The sequence below is a fragment of the Ascaphus truei genome, chromosome 20, assembly GCF_040206685.1.
Source record: "Ascaphus truei isolate aAscTru1 chromosome 20, aAscTru1.hap1, whole genome shotgun sequence".
In the NCBI taxonomy this organism is placed as follows: domain Eukaryota; kingdom Metazoa; phylum Chordata; class Amphibia; order Anura; family Ascaphidae; genus Ascaphus; species Ascaphus truei.
This window is the reverse complement of record NC_134502.1, coordinates 7,414,753-7,429,738: the sequence shown is the minus strand read 5'-3', so window position 1 is coordinate 7,429,738 and position 14,986 is coordinate 7,414,753. Positions and strand designations below refer to the sequence as shown.

General features: G+C 49.9%; 1 protein-coding gene across 1 annotated transcript in view; it reads right to left on the bottom strand.

Moving 5' to 3' along the window:
• Positions 1-11,627, bottom strand: part of LOC142471467 (extracellular calcium-sensing receptor-like) — a 64,080-nt gene extending 52,453 nt beyond the window's left edge. The window contains exon 1 of the mRNA XM_075578265.1: positions 11,398-11,627. Coding sequence (XP_075434380.1) covers positions 11,398-11,627 — 230 coding nt within the window. The remainder of the gene's footprint in view (positions 1-11,397) is intronic.
• Between the last annotated feature and the right edge of the window lie 3,359 nt (positions 11,628-14,986).

Below are 14,986 nucleotides of genomic sequence, written 5' to 3'. Positions count from 1 at the left end.
ACACAGGGAGAGAGGCTCCCTCAGTCTGTCAGTGTCACACACAGGGAGAGGGGCTCCCTCAGTCTGTCAGTGTCACACACACCCAGGGAGAGGGGCTCCCTCAGTCTGTCAGTGTCACACACACAGGGAGAGGGGCTCCCTCAGTATGTCAGTGTCACACACAGGGAGAGAGGCTCCCTCAGTATGTCAGTGTCACACACATGTAGAGGGGCTCTCTCACACAGGAGAGGGGGAGAGAGGGGGAGAGATGGGGAGAGATGGGGAGAAAGGGGGAGGGAGGGGGAGAGAGGGAGAGAGAGAGAGAGACTCTCTCCCTCAGTCTCTCAGTTTCACACATAGTAGAGGGGCTCCCTCAATCTGTCAGTGTCACACACACCCAGGAGGGTGACTCCCTCAGTCTTTCAGTGTCACACATTGTAGAGGGTCTCCCTCAGTCTGTCAGTGTTACTCACACAGGAAGAGGGGCACACACACACACACACACACACACACACACACACACACACACACACACACACACACACACACACACACACACACACACACACACACACACGAGTGGGGCTCCCTTAGTCTGTCACAGATGCACACTCAGGAAGAGAGACTCCCTTAATCTGTTTGCGGCACACACACAGGAGCGAGGGGCTTTCTGTCAGTGTCACACTCATGCACACTGTGTCATCTCTGATAGCTACAATGATAGTAACATTCAAATAAAACTTACGTCTGACATTTAAGATCTGCAGGTTTGCTTGAGAAAAGGTTTTCGCTGTAGCTTCTGCCCACGTGAATCGGAAAAGTTCCCCCTATAATAACGTCTCCAGACAAGCTCAGATATTCATTAATGTTTCCACCAGACAGATGGCAGCCTTGCCCTGACTCCCAGCACATACACACTTCCACAGCTAATGTGCATAAACCCCACATTATAACGGGGAACAATCTTCCAATTCTGTAAAAGCAACAGATCTGTTTTTGATTCATCTCTAACTCACAGGGAGAGGGGACCCTCAGTCTGTCAGTATCACACACACAGGGAGAGGCGCTCCCTCAGTCTGTCAGTATCACACACACAGGGAGAGGCGCTCCCTCAGTCTGTCAGTATCACACACACAGGGAGAGAAGTTCCCTCAGTATGTCAGTGTCACACACACACAGGGAGAGGCTCCTCAGTCTGTCAGTGTACCACACACAGGGAGAGGGGCTCCCTCAGTCTGTCAGTGTCTCACACACAGAAGTGAGGCTCCTCAGTCTGTCAGTATCACACACACAGGGAGAGGCTCCTCAGTCTGTCAGTGTCACACACACAGGAGAGGGCTCCCTCAGTCTGTCAGTGTCTCACACACAGAAGTGAGGCTCCTCAGTCTGTCAGTATCACACACACAGGGAGAGGCTCCTCAGTCTGTCAGTGTCACACACACAGGGAGAGGGGCTCCCTCAGTCTGTCAGTGTCTCACACACAGAAGTGAGGCTCCTCAGTCTGTCAGTGTCACACACACAGGGAGAGTGGCTCCCTCAGTCTGTCAGTGTACCACACACAGGGAGAGGCGCTCCCTCAGTCTGTCAGTGTCACACACACAGGGAGAGAGGCTCCCTCAGTCTGTCAGTGTACCACACACAGGGAGAGGCGCTCCCTCAGTCTGTCAGTGTCACACACACAGGGAGAGTGGCTCCCTCAGTCTGTCAGTGTACCACACACAGGGAGAGGCGCTCCCTCAGTCTGTCAGTGTCACACACACAGGGAGAGTGGCTCCCTCAGTCTGTCAGTGTACCACACACAGGGAGAGGGGCTCCCTCAGTCTGTCAGTGTCACACACACAGGGAGAGAGGCTCCCTCAGTCTGTCAGTGTCACACACACAGAAGTGAGGCTCCTCAGTCTGTCAGTGTACCACACACAGGGAGAGAGGCTCCCTCAGTCTGTCAGTGTCACACACACAGAAGTGAGGCTCCTCAGTCTGTCAGTGTACCACACACAGGGAGAGGGGCTCCTTAAGCCTATCATAGTTACACAGACATTGTCCTCACAGTCTATCAGTGTCACACAGACAGAAGATGGACACTCTGAGTCAGTTTTTATAAGTTGTGTAGATGTCCTGGGAATTCAGATATTAATTACACCCTCTCTCCTTAATTATCTTATCAAGAAATTGACAGCACCATGGGAATCAGTGCTAATTCCAAATATACATCTCTTTATTTCCATGCTCAACCATTCCTACAAGGGACGAATGCCAGATGCCCCGGTGTGATGACCCTAGCAATGAGAGGATTCAATATATTTTCTTAGAGAACCATTATACGCACGAATTAGAATACGTTCTATCGGTTATATGGCGCAATATGAGGAGTTATAGGGAGTGGTTATATGGGGCAATGTGAGGAGTTATAGGGAGTGGTTATATGGGGTAATAGGAGGAGTTATATGGAGTGGTTATATGGGGCAATAGGAGGAGTTACAGTGTGAGGTTACATGAGGAAAATAAGAGGGGTTGTATGAGGCTGTGACAGACTGGATTCCTATCTGATTGTTATGCAAGAGTCTTGACAAAGCTGAAAACGCGAAACGATCGTCGACGGGGCATTTTAAATGTGGCAGTGTCAGCATTTCATCCATACAGAAAGCGGTGGCTGTATACATACTATAAGGCTGCAATTTTGAGGTGAATGGCTCTGAACGCCATCGATATAGTATTACAGCAATTACAGCATCAGCCTCTGACAGTAACTGAGAGGGATAGCAGGGTAGATGCAGGACTCACTTCCGTGTACAGCTCTGCGTAACAGAGACATACAGCTGGCACACTGGAGGTGAAAGGCACTCTCTATATATACCAATCACAACTCAATAGTTGTACTCACCTAAGCAAAGTGAATACAACTCTGGCAATACTTGAAATCGGGTAGGCAAATATTATGCACACTAGCAAGAGTATATATGCCAAATAGCACGCTGCTATCGGAATACTCATTTTTACTCCAGCTGCGATCACGGAGGTGAATGGTTCTATATGCTAGGGCTCAAGCACTACTCCTAATACAGCAAGCATTAGCCACACGCATTTACTGGGAGGGTCAGCAGCACAGCTGTAGGTAATCGCTCCCTATTCTTCAGCAGAGCTACGTAGCTTTGATCCGGAGGGTACAGACCTCTGAATGCAATCACTCATTGCCACAGCATCCACTGCTGTTTAAGGCTATATCATATAGCACCAGATTAGATACACAATCTGCGGCCATTACACCACATTACTCCCCTCCCTGGCCAGGGGGAGTAGTACTATTATCCACACGCAAACCTAAGCTCTCAATCTGAGGATATTAAGCAATTTGACACTGCCACCATATACTGTAGACCCAGGGTGGGCAACCCTGTCGCCATTCGCCACTTGTGGCGTATTGGCAGTGAAACTGTAACGAATAGAGCCTCCTCCCCCCCCCCCACCCCTTTCCTGCGTCTTACTGCACTGGAAGCCACAGGGACAGGAGAAGCAGCAGCAGCACAGAGAGGATGCTCTCTCTCCTCCCCCTGCTTCTTACTGCACCGGCAGCCACAGGGACAGGAGAAGCAGCAGCAGCAGCATGGAGAGGAAGCTCTCTATCTCCTCCCCTCCCCCCCCACATTCCCCCCTGCCTCTTACTGCACCTGCAGCACAGGGACAAGAGAAGCAGCATGGAGAGGAAGCTCTCTCTCTCTCCTCCTCTCTCCTTCCCCCCCCTTTCTCCCCTGCTTCTTACTGCACTGGCAGCCACAGGGACAAGAGAAGCAGCATGGAGACGAAGCTCTCTCTCTCCTCCCCCCACCCCCTTTACCCCCTGCTTCTTACTGCACCGGCAGCCACAGGGACAGAAGAAACTGCAGCAGCACAGAGAGGAAGCTCCCCAGCCTCACTGCACCGGCAGCCACAGGGACAGAAGAAACTGCAGCAGCACAGAGAGGAAGCTCCCCAGCCTCACTCCAGTGCCTGCTCCTCAGCTGTGCTGGGAGGGAGAAGCCAGCCGGCTCCAGCCACTGTCAGGGGGTTGAGAGTGACTTTGGCTGCACTGATCAGCTCCACCATAAGCCATAGACTCGAGCAGCAGCCCCCAGCACAGCCTCTTTAAACCCCCACAACCTGCATAAGCACTCACCACCAGGCTTAGGATACCCCCCCACCCTGATATCCTCTCCTGATGCCCAGATCCCCACTCATGCTGTCTTCATTCTCCCAGACGACCCCCTCTCACGCTGCCAAGATCTCCCCCCCAGACTGCCCTGACCCTCCCCTCTCACGCTGCCCTGACCCTCCCCTCTCATGCTGCCCTGACCCTCCCCTCTCGCGCTGCCCTGACCCTCCCCTCTCGGGCTGCCCTGACCCTCCCCTCTCGTGCTGCCCTGACCCTCCCCTCTCACGCTTCCCTGACCCTCCCCTCTTGCGCTGCCCTGTGCCCTCCCCTCTCGTGCTGCCCTGACCCTCCCCTCTCATGCTGCCCTGACCCTCCCCTCTCACGCTGCCCTGATCCTCCCCTCTCACGCTGCCCTGACCCTCCCCTCTCGCGCTGCCCTGACCCTCCCCTCTCGCGCTGCCCTGACCCTCCCCTCTTGCGCTTCCCTCATCATCCCCTCTCACGCAGCCCTCATCATCCCCTCCCATGCTGCCCAGACCACCCCACTCCCCCACAGCTACACCAAGCCTGCCCACAACGGCACCCACAATGCCCCCACTGCTGCTTCGGAGTTACCCCCTCCCGCCGCCACAGTTCCCCTGCCCTACACCCCGCGTGTTATGCACCCTCAGGGGGGGGGGGGTGCTTGATGATGAGGGGGACTACTGAAAGGGACTGGGGGAGATCTAGGGTGTTGGGGGGAGATGATGATGATGATGGTGATGATGATGGGGGTTAAATGAGATGGTGATGAGGGGGTGAAGTGATGATGAGGAGTAGGGTAGAGGTGGTGGCGTAAGAGGAGAATGAAGAGGGGGGTGAGAGGATGAGGGGGGTTGCGGTGGGAGAATTTATAAACTTGTTCAAACAGTGTGTGTTGTTTAAAATTTTCGCATGCGCAACATAATACCTCAATTTTTACATGGTGTGGCTATTTTCACTTCTAATTTGCCACACCTGTGGCTACATTGAAATATAGGTTGCCCACCCCTGCTGTAGACTGACAATTGGGGTCTATTTACAAGTAGCGACCCGCTACTACTGGCATTGTTTCAGTTTTTTGACATACTAAGTCATGTCTTAATAAGAGCTCACTATAGGTGTAACTAATAGGCTGTACACAGTGACATCTGGGGTATAGGACGCATACCTTAGATGTCAGTACATGGGATTGCACTATCAAGTATATACTGCAGTCTCTAATGCTATAAGCCAGTTACCACCCACTCTGTGCTCTTTTTTATCCCACTTTATGCACTATTTATTTTAATAGTTAATTTGAAAAAAGATTATTTTAATACTGACATTCACAACTAGCGATAATTGAGTTCTACATAGAACTGAGTTCTTTTCTCTTTTGTTTTTTGTTATGCACGGGAGACCTACTACATGTTTAAAGGTTGAGCACAGCACTGACCAAGTGTAAGGTATCGGGGAACACGCCCCCTGCGACGTGTTCTCTCCTTACCTGCCACATCTCAGTTCCCGCTCTCCTTACAGAGCACGCACGCACCCGCGGTTCCTCTACTCGAATCACAGAGCCCGGCCCACCCCTAGTCACGTCGCGCATTCTTTCATGCGCAGCGCGTACACGTGACGGCGTGCACCACCCTCTAGCTGCGAGTGAAGATTCTCTGATGTCTCTCTGTGTTCTGAACCTTTCCTTGTTTCCACAGAGGCTGCGCCTCCGCTCCGCCCCTGACTTGTCTTCTCTACAGGAAGTGTCTTCAAGTATTCTGACGCAAGCGACGCCATCTTGCTTTCTGGTAAATCTTGCCCTCTTCCTCCTGATAGGAAGTAAGCCTCTCTCTAACTTTCTCATTGCTAACAGCTGTTGCAGCCTTTTAAATACAGTCAGTTGCTACCTGCCCTGGGTCCTGCGAAGTACTACCTCAGTACTCAATGCTTCGCGTGCCTGCCATCACATGCTGTTCCTGTCTGGTCTTCCTCTGGGACACTTACACATCTCCTTTGGATTCCAGAAGACTGGGACAGTCACACATTCTACTACTGAGGTTAGTTTACCGTGCGGGTAGTGTAGGACCTGCTTTGTAGGGTTTACCTTGATGTGGTAGCAGACATAATTCTTTGGCCAAAGGATTCAACTAAGAACCCTTACTTTGTATTTAGTGTTGCTGCACCCTTCTGTTTCTGGCATTATGTCTTCAAGGAGGCTGGACGTCCTCCAGGAAATAATTCTCTTGTGACCTTGTGCTCTGGACTCTATCCTCCCTTGCTCCTCACAAGTGGCAAACACTCCCCCCCCCCCAGCGTTGGTGCCTGAGAACGTGTGCATCCCCGCTCTGCTGCCAGAGCATGCACGCACATGCAGCTGGTCTAGTCGTGTCACGCAGCATGGCTCTGCTCCTCTGGACGCGTCGTGCATTCTCCTGTGCGTGGCGCGCTCACGTGACTACGTGCACTTTTCCCCAGCTGCGCGACAACTTCTACTATTTCGTGTCTCCTGCGGCTTCCCCACCTTGCTATCGGGTCCCTTCCCTTCTCTCGGCTTGTGCGTTGGAGCACAAGCGTTACACCAATCTTATATTTAGATAAACCCACATGTCGTTATGTTGTCCCTGCAACGCATGGTGTAAGAAGTGGGATACTGAGCGTCCCCTGCATTCGAAGGGCCGCACACAACAATAAAAAATTGAACATTATTTTTTTAAAGAGTTTCTGTACAAACAGGCCAGGCAAATCCAACTACTACTGCAGCAGCAAGCCCAGCTCCTATCCCAACAGTGGGTAGCAAAGGATTAAAGGCAGGCCAAACACAACTAACTAATACTGCAGCAGCACAAAACCAAGCATGAAAGGCTGGTGTGATGGTGAAGGGGTAACCAGGCCATCAATAAAAGTATTATGCCCGGCTGGTTACCTCTGAGCCCCATTTCAGGTTTAACAGTGTCAGTTCTTCAACCTGTGTATTGTGCCTGCAATGAATGTTATTGTATGAAAATAAAAATTTTATGTGTGTTTTCCGGTAAAAGTATTGTCAGAATGTGTCTAGATAGCTGGGGTCCAGAGTTGCTGGTTACCCCAAAAATATATCCTGAAATCAGGTCAGATTCCTGGGGACATATAGACACATCACTCCAGACAAAATCCTCCCTTAAAAACAGTTACGTGACTCAACGGCAGGTCTCCCTGCTTCAGCACAGACCAGAAAGGTGAATGAGGGCATAGGGAGTTATGTATCCCGGGTACAGTCAAGGTTTCCTAAGTTAGTGAAGGTCCCACAGTATATGCCCAGGTACCCCAGAATCAGTATAGAGGTTTGTCATGGGAGACCAAGACTTATACACAAATTAATACCGGGATTCTGCCCTGAGCACACAAGTTGGGTAAAATAAATTGTAATTGATTTATTTTCAGACAGACACAAATCTTCACAAAATACACTCAATAAAACACTTACTGGGATGGGGAAAAAAAAACAAATGTCCTTGGAATGAAACAAAGACTCTGGGCACCCCTGCACGCATGCAAGTGGGTGCGCAAAAGGATCCGTGTAGCAGTTCCTGGCTAGGGCGCAACTTGCCAGCCCTATATCTCAGCCAACAGGAAAAAGTTTGTTCAGTCCTTGCAGGGTTTGTTTGGGAACCCATAGCTCCAACGATTTCCAGAAGAGGATATTATTAACCCCTCACACTCCGGAACCGCAGATCCTGGAACTTGGTCAAATCGTTGGTAAAATCAAATGAATCTGACTGGGACTGGGCTGCAGGCATTTATATAGGGTTCAGGGTCCTATACTTAACATATGAACCCAATCCCGCCCGTGGGAATATTTCCCCCACCTATCCCCGACTTGCCAGTACTTCGCAGAAAGGGCAGGAGCTGCCTCCCGGTTTGCACGGAGCATGTGTCAACTTCACACCTGAGCTCCTTAGCATACCAGGGTCAGCCCTTTACCTGGTGACACTGATTCTGGGGTTTGGCCACCAAGTGTGAAGTACCCATACTTTATACCGGTATCTGGCACTCACAATATCCCGGCCCTCCTAACACCAAGGATTGCTGAGGCTTTTCAACTCCGAACTTCTCATAGACATTGAGGCACTCTCTTTTTGAAGAACGAAGTTGAGAAATCCCTCAGTTCATTCACCCTTAGCATATTTGCATGCTAAAGGATTTTTCCCAGGCTCACAGGAAAAGTTTTCCTGTCTTCACATTTAAAACCATCAGAAGAATACAGTTTATTAATATAGTATGTTCTGCTTGTGCCACTACTATAAACTTTATATGTATGTGTATGGTTTCTTTATTCCTCACTGCACTCCGAAAATTAGAGTGCTATCTTATTCAGATCACATCAATTGACTTTCCCCCTTTCAAGTTAAGAAGCTAACAAGGTAACGGATACATTTTGACATAAACCACTTCAGTTAGACCGCAAACCACTTAATCAATTAACCGTGCGGTTGTGAGGTCTAGGACTTAGAAAGTGATACCTATGTTTAAACGCGGCCACCCATACACAGCCACGTGTCTTCAATCAGCGCTTGGTTTAACACTCACAGCTCCCTCTTGTGTCGCAAAACCAATTGGCACAGTTTGTATACATTCCTATTACTGCAGCTAGGGAATGAGCTGCAAAATGGGGAAAAGAAAGATGGTGTAGGGGAAAACATATCAGTGTGGTGCACATACCGTTAACCCCTTCAGTCACAATGTGATTTAGGGTTAATCATCTGGGTATAATGCCTTTATTAATGGCCTGATTAACCCCTCTATCGCCACACCTCCCCCAACTTAAAGTGCAGGCTCTGCCCCGACCACTTCGTCCAGTGGTTGGGCTGGCCTGGCAGCTCTTGAGGTTGTCAGTCCCTGAGGATTGTCTTGGCTCGAAAGGCCATCAGCATTGCCATGCTCATTGCCCTTCTTGTGTTGGATGGTGAAGTCGAATTCCTGCAAAGAAAGACTCCAGTGCAAGAACTTGGCATTTTCCTCTGACTCCCTCTGCAACCAACTTAACGGGATGTGGTGCGTAATCACTGTGAAGGGTTTGCCATAAAGATAGGACTGAAGTTTTTTCAGAGCCCATACAATGGCCAGACACTCCTTTTCAATGGTGGCATAAGCCACCTCTCTGGGCAGCAGCTTGCGGCTTAGATATACTACTGGGTGTTCACTGCCCTCCTCCCCCACTTTTGCTGAGTACAGCACCGATGCCATAGTCCAAGGCATCAGTCTGCACCAAAAACGTTTTGGAGTAATCTGGGGCAGCTAGGATGGGGGCAGTGGCCAGTGCAGTCTTCAGTGCCTGGAAGGAAGCTTCACAGGCTGGAGACCAGGAACTAGCACAAACAGTCACTTTTGGGTCATCAGTCAGGGGTATTGCTACAGTGCTGTACTGAGGGACGAGCTTTCTGTAGTAGCCTGTGGTGCCCAAGAAAGCTATAACCTGCTTCTTAGTCTTGGGAAAGGGCCACTGCACTATGGATTCTACCTTGGCTGACTCTGGCTTGAAGTGCCCACCACCCACCCTATGCCCTAGGTACAGTACTTCTGCCATCCCTACTAAGCACTTGGTGGGTTTCAAGGTGAGTCCCGCTTCCCTAATCCTGGCTAGCACCGCAGCTACATGCACTAAATGTTTGTCCAACAAATTACTAAAGACAGCAATGTCATCCAGGTATGCCCTTGCAAACCCTTGCATATCCTCCAGCAAACGATTGACCAGGCGTTGGAAGGTAGCCGATGCATTCTTCATCCCAAATGGCAACACTAGAAATTCATAGAGGCCACTTGGGGTAATGAATGCCGACTTCTGGCTAGCTTCCTGGGTCAAGGGGATCTGCCAGTAACCTTTACTGAGATACATGGTGGTCAGATACTTTGTCCCCGCGAGTTCATCTAGTAACTTGTTCATGCGGGGCATGGGATAAGCATATGACACCATCCCTCCATTGAGCTGTCAGTAATCCACACAGAACCGGGTGGTCCCATTCTTCTTAGGTACCAGGACTACCGGACAAGCCCAAGGGCTCTGGGACGGTACAATTACCCCTAGGGCCAGCATCTCTTCTATATCCCTCTCTATACTGCCCTTAATCTCTGCTGATACCAGAAAGGCATGCTTATGCAGAGGGCGCTTGTCACCCGTGAGCACTGGGTGATCTGTGATAAGGGTCCTGCCCGGCTTATCCGTGAACAGAGCCCTATACTGACCTAGCATAGTCCTGGCTTCTGCGTGCTGCCTGCCACTCATCTGGGACCCCATCTCCACCTGCTCTACAGTACCCGTCTGCCTAGCCTCCCCTAAGAGATCTGACAGAGCACTGTCCACCCGATCTCCCATCGGTGGGCTACAAATAGCCAGCACTGACGCCACACCCGGGGCTATGTACTCCTTCAACATATTGATGTGGTACATCTTATTTCTCCCTGCCTCAGCATCTACCTGTACAACGTAGTTGCACTCATTAATCTTTCGGAGCACTGGACACGGTCCCGACCAGGCAGCCATCAATTTGTTTTTCCGACTGGGTTTGAGAACAAGTACTTGCTGTCCTTGGATGAATTCTCTGCTACGTGCATTCTGATCATACCAAGTCTTCTGCTTGGTATGAGCAGCACTAAGTTTGTCCTGTGCCAACCCCATGAGCATCTCTAGCCGGTCTCTGAGATCTACCACATACTGAAGCACAGAAGCTTTAGTATTTGTAGTCTCCCCTTCCCATCCCTCACGGAATAGGTCCAGAGGTCCCCGTACCCTGCAACCATATAGCAGCTCAAAGGGAGAGAAGCCTGTAGATTCTTGCGGTACCTCTCGGTATGCAAACAGTAAGTGCTGCAGGTGAATCTCCCAGTCTTTGCCCTCTGCCTCTATAAAGGTTCGAAGCATCTGCTTTAGGGTACCGTTGAACCTCCCACATAGTCCGTTGGTTTGGGGGTGGTAAGGGGTCGTGCGCTGGTGCTTCACCCCGCATGTATCCCAGAGACACTGTAACAATTCAGACAGGAATTGTGACCCTTCATCGGTTAGGATCTCGCTAGGGAAACCCACCCTAGTAAAAATTTTGAGCAATGCTTTAGCTACTGCCCTAGCATCAATGGTGGCAAGTTCTACCGCCTCAGGGTACCGGGTGGCAAAGTCCACCACTGTGAGGATGTAGCACTTTTGGGACCAACTGGGAACCATGAGGGGTTCCACAAGGTCCATGGCTTCCCTCCGGAAGGGCTCCACTATTACCGGTAACGGATTCATGGGTGCCTTCTCACAATCACCCGCCTTACCCACTCACTGGCAGTTATCACAGGACCGGCAGAAATCTTCCACCTCCCGGGATGCCCTCGGCCAGTAGTAACGCTGCAACAGCTGGGCTCTCGTCCGAGTGACACCCTGATGCCCCGCTTGGGGAATAGAGTGGGCTACTTGCAACAACTGCTGCCTATACTCCGTGGGCACCACTAGTTGTCGTTTAACGGTCCATATCTCATCTAACCCCTTGGTCCCTTGCTCTCTATACAGCATCCCGCGGTGCCACAAGTAGTAATCAGACCCGTCCCCTGGTTTAGACTCGGACGCCCGAAGTCTCAGGCCCTCCATAAATGTGGTGGAGATAGATCCAGGACTCTTTACCAATGTGAAGCGTTCTGGATCTTCACCATTGACACATTAATACCTAAAGGTCTCAATACAGAATGGGACCTGAAGGTATTTCTGTGATCCCTATAGGTTACCAATGGATATTACTGTATTTTCCGTTTCTTCCTTCTTGTTTATTATTTATATTTATATAATCATTTTATATTATTATTATTATTATTATTATCATTATTTTTTCTTCTCTTCATTTTCTTTTTCTGCCTCCCCACCCCCCGTTTCCCTCCCCCTTTTCCCCTTCCCCGTCCCCCCCCCTTTTCCCTCCCTTCCCTCTTCTTTTCTCTTTCCTGTTTTTTCTCCTTAACTTTCTAGTTATCACTACTTACATTATTTCATTATTGATTTATTATGTTTATTGTTATGCTGTTATAATAATATGTACTATGTTTGTATAAAAGTGATGATATATATAAATTTAAAAGAATATTAACCTGCAGTCATCAAGTGGTTAAAAAGATAATTTAAATTATACAATTGGTTATTATGTTGCTATGTTTTTTGTATGTATCAAATGGTTTTTATTGTTTACTCCTTTTTCTATGTAATCAATCAGTGGCTATTAGACGCATTATATGCATATACATTATGTCACTCTGTAAGGCATCATGCTAGTATAGACTAATGCACTATGAGAAACTTACTATGATATATACACTAACCTTGCAACACATTAGTCAACCATTAGAAGGGAGTTATAAATAACACCCTCCCTTCATGTCTTTTTATACTCCTTGAGAAAGGGCGAATTCGCCCGAAACGCGTGGGAGGAGGTCTTTTTGTTATGTTCCTTAGTATCCGTTTTATGTAGGTTCAATAAATTGCTTTTACCTTACCTGGTGAGTCTGTCATGTACCGAAGCAGCGCTGATATCGATCATCCCTATCCTTGGGAACACACGGCCCGGAGCAACAGAGGGGACGGACCATTGTGAGCTATGTGAGCTCTATCCGTGGGCTGCTGTATTTGCGGCCACTGGCCCCACATGGGAAGCGGGTCTGCAAGTGGCCCTTACTCCGTATCTCCAGGAGGTCACTTTCCTGCTCCATTTATCCCCTTACCAAGCTGGACAGCTCTGGGGGTCTTCTTAGAGTGGATAGACGGTTTCCTTGGACACCTCCAAGCTGGGGTCTGATCGCACCACATCCCTAAACTGAGTACCTAACACTGGCCATCCGTTTGTCAAGGCTAAGTCGGGGCGACTGGGTACAGGTAAAGGGGACAGTAAGTCAGGGCCAGGATGCGACTTCGTCTGGCTTACCTGTCTGGTCTCCGCAGAGACTGCTGGAACTGTAGGTCCCAAATGCAGGGGGACAGGGGCTGATTCTGCTGTGATCCTTGCTGACTGGCTCCTGGTGATCACTGCAACAGGGGCCAACTCAGTTTTAAAAACACAGGTAATGTGCCCCAGGTCATTGCCAAGGAGGACCTCGGCGTCTAACCTGGGCAAACCCCTCCCTCATGCCACGTCCGGCACCCCAATCCAAAAATACCCGGGCAACCTGGATGGACTGCGGTCCACCATCGGGCATGGTCACTTGCATCCCGGTGCCCAGAAGCAAATCCTCTGGCCGCACCATATTAGGGCGAACCAGAGTCACGGTGGCACCGGAGTCCAGCAAGCTGGTCCCTGATGGTCACCTTTTGCAGATGTTTCTGCTAGACATCGCTGGGCTGCATCCTGACTGATGCAACCTGATGTCCTCCGATCTACGCTGATGGTCCCGAGGTGTCAAGGGCAGTTTCTACCGTGGACGTCCCTCTGTTGGATGGCTCCACGGCTGTGCTTGGCTCCTCTGTGTGTGCCAGTCGCACACGGGTGACCGGCCTCGCAGCTTGCGATCGTTGCCCTTGATGGAGTCCCTTGGACTGGTCTCGGACCGGGCAGTCTGGACTGAGATGACCGACATTATTGCAGGAAAAACATTGCCTCTCGTGTCTAAACTCTGCAGCTTTGGGTGCTTTGCCGTCCGCTGCAGGCTTTTGGGTCCACTGAGGGGTGGTTTTGGCTCCTTTGGCCGGGCTGGACACATCTTTGGATGCCGCTTTCTTATGCGTCAGAGCCCTGTTGGTCTCATACTCGTCTGCCAGCTTTGCAGCTTCTCCATGGGTTTTAGGTTTCTGATCAAAGTCCCATGCTCTCACGTGTGAGGGAAGCTGCTGCAATAGTTTCTCCTGCACGAAGTCCAGTAAAGTATGGAGCTGATTAACCCCATTACCCTCCACCCAATGCCGGGCATACAGCACCAGGTGGGCTCCGTATTTCACGCAGGTCTCCCTGCCCGGAACTTTCCCCAGTAAGCTTCAGGGGTGAGGGCGTACTGGGTGAGCAATACGTATTTCACATGCCCATAGTCGTTGGCATCCACACGTGGGATGCCCTGCACAGTTTGTTTGGCCCTGCCGGACAACAAAGGAATAATCTCATGACCATGCTTTTTCGTGGGACCTTGTAGGAGTCACACTGGGTTTCAAAGTCATTTAAAAAAGTGTCTATTTTATCCGTGCCATCTACAAACTTACTGAAGCTGTGATGGTCCACCTTGGGAACAGCCTGTTCCCAGTTGACAAAGTGGGAGTGGGGGGTTTTTCCCATCGCTATGGCCATCAGCTGGATGCGCTACGCAACCGTAGCCCCCTCTCCCCATGCGGCCAGGAGAGCTGTGAGCCCAGTGGTGGCAAGTCCGGTAGCCGCAACGGCCACTTCCTCCACACCCGCTGGTGCCAAGTGTGTGTAAGTTACCACTTGTCTGGGGAGCTCGCAATCGATGAATTTCCCCACTATGTTATAGAATCCTGCAGGAGACTATACCATAAGCTCAGTCAGCATCCCACAGCTACCACCAGTAAATAAGCTTGTCACGGGGGACCAAGACTAATACACAAATTAATACTGGGATTCTGCGCTAAGCACACAAGTTGGGTAAAATAAATTGTTATTTTTTTCTTTTCAGACAGACACACAAATCTTCACAATATACACTCAATGGAAAAAAGATTGATGTGAATAGCGCTAAAATAATAAATGGGTGAATCCTAACTAGGGAAACAAAAATCTTTTAAGGGTACTGGGCTGCCTGGTTGAATCTCATAGCACAATCAGGATGGAACAATAGAACAAAAAGGGGTACCAGCGCCTTGAATGTCCAAATTTAATATAGTCCTGGAAATTCCAGACAGAAGGATGAATGTAAAGGAAAAACAACCGCTCATCCAAATACGTAATAAAT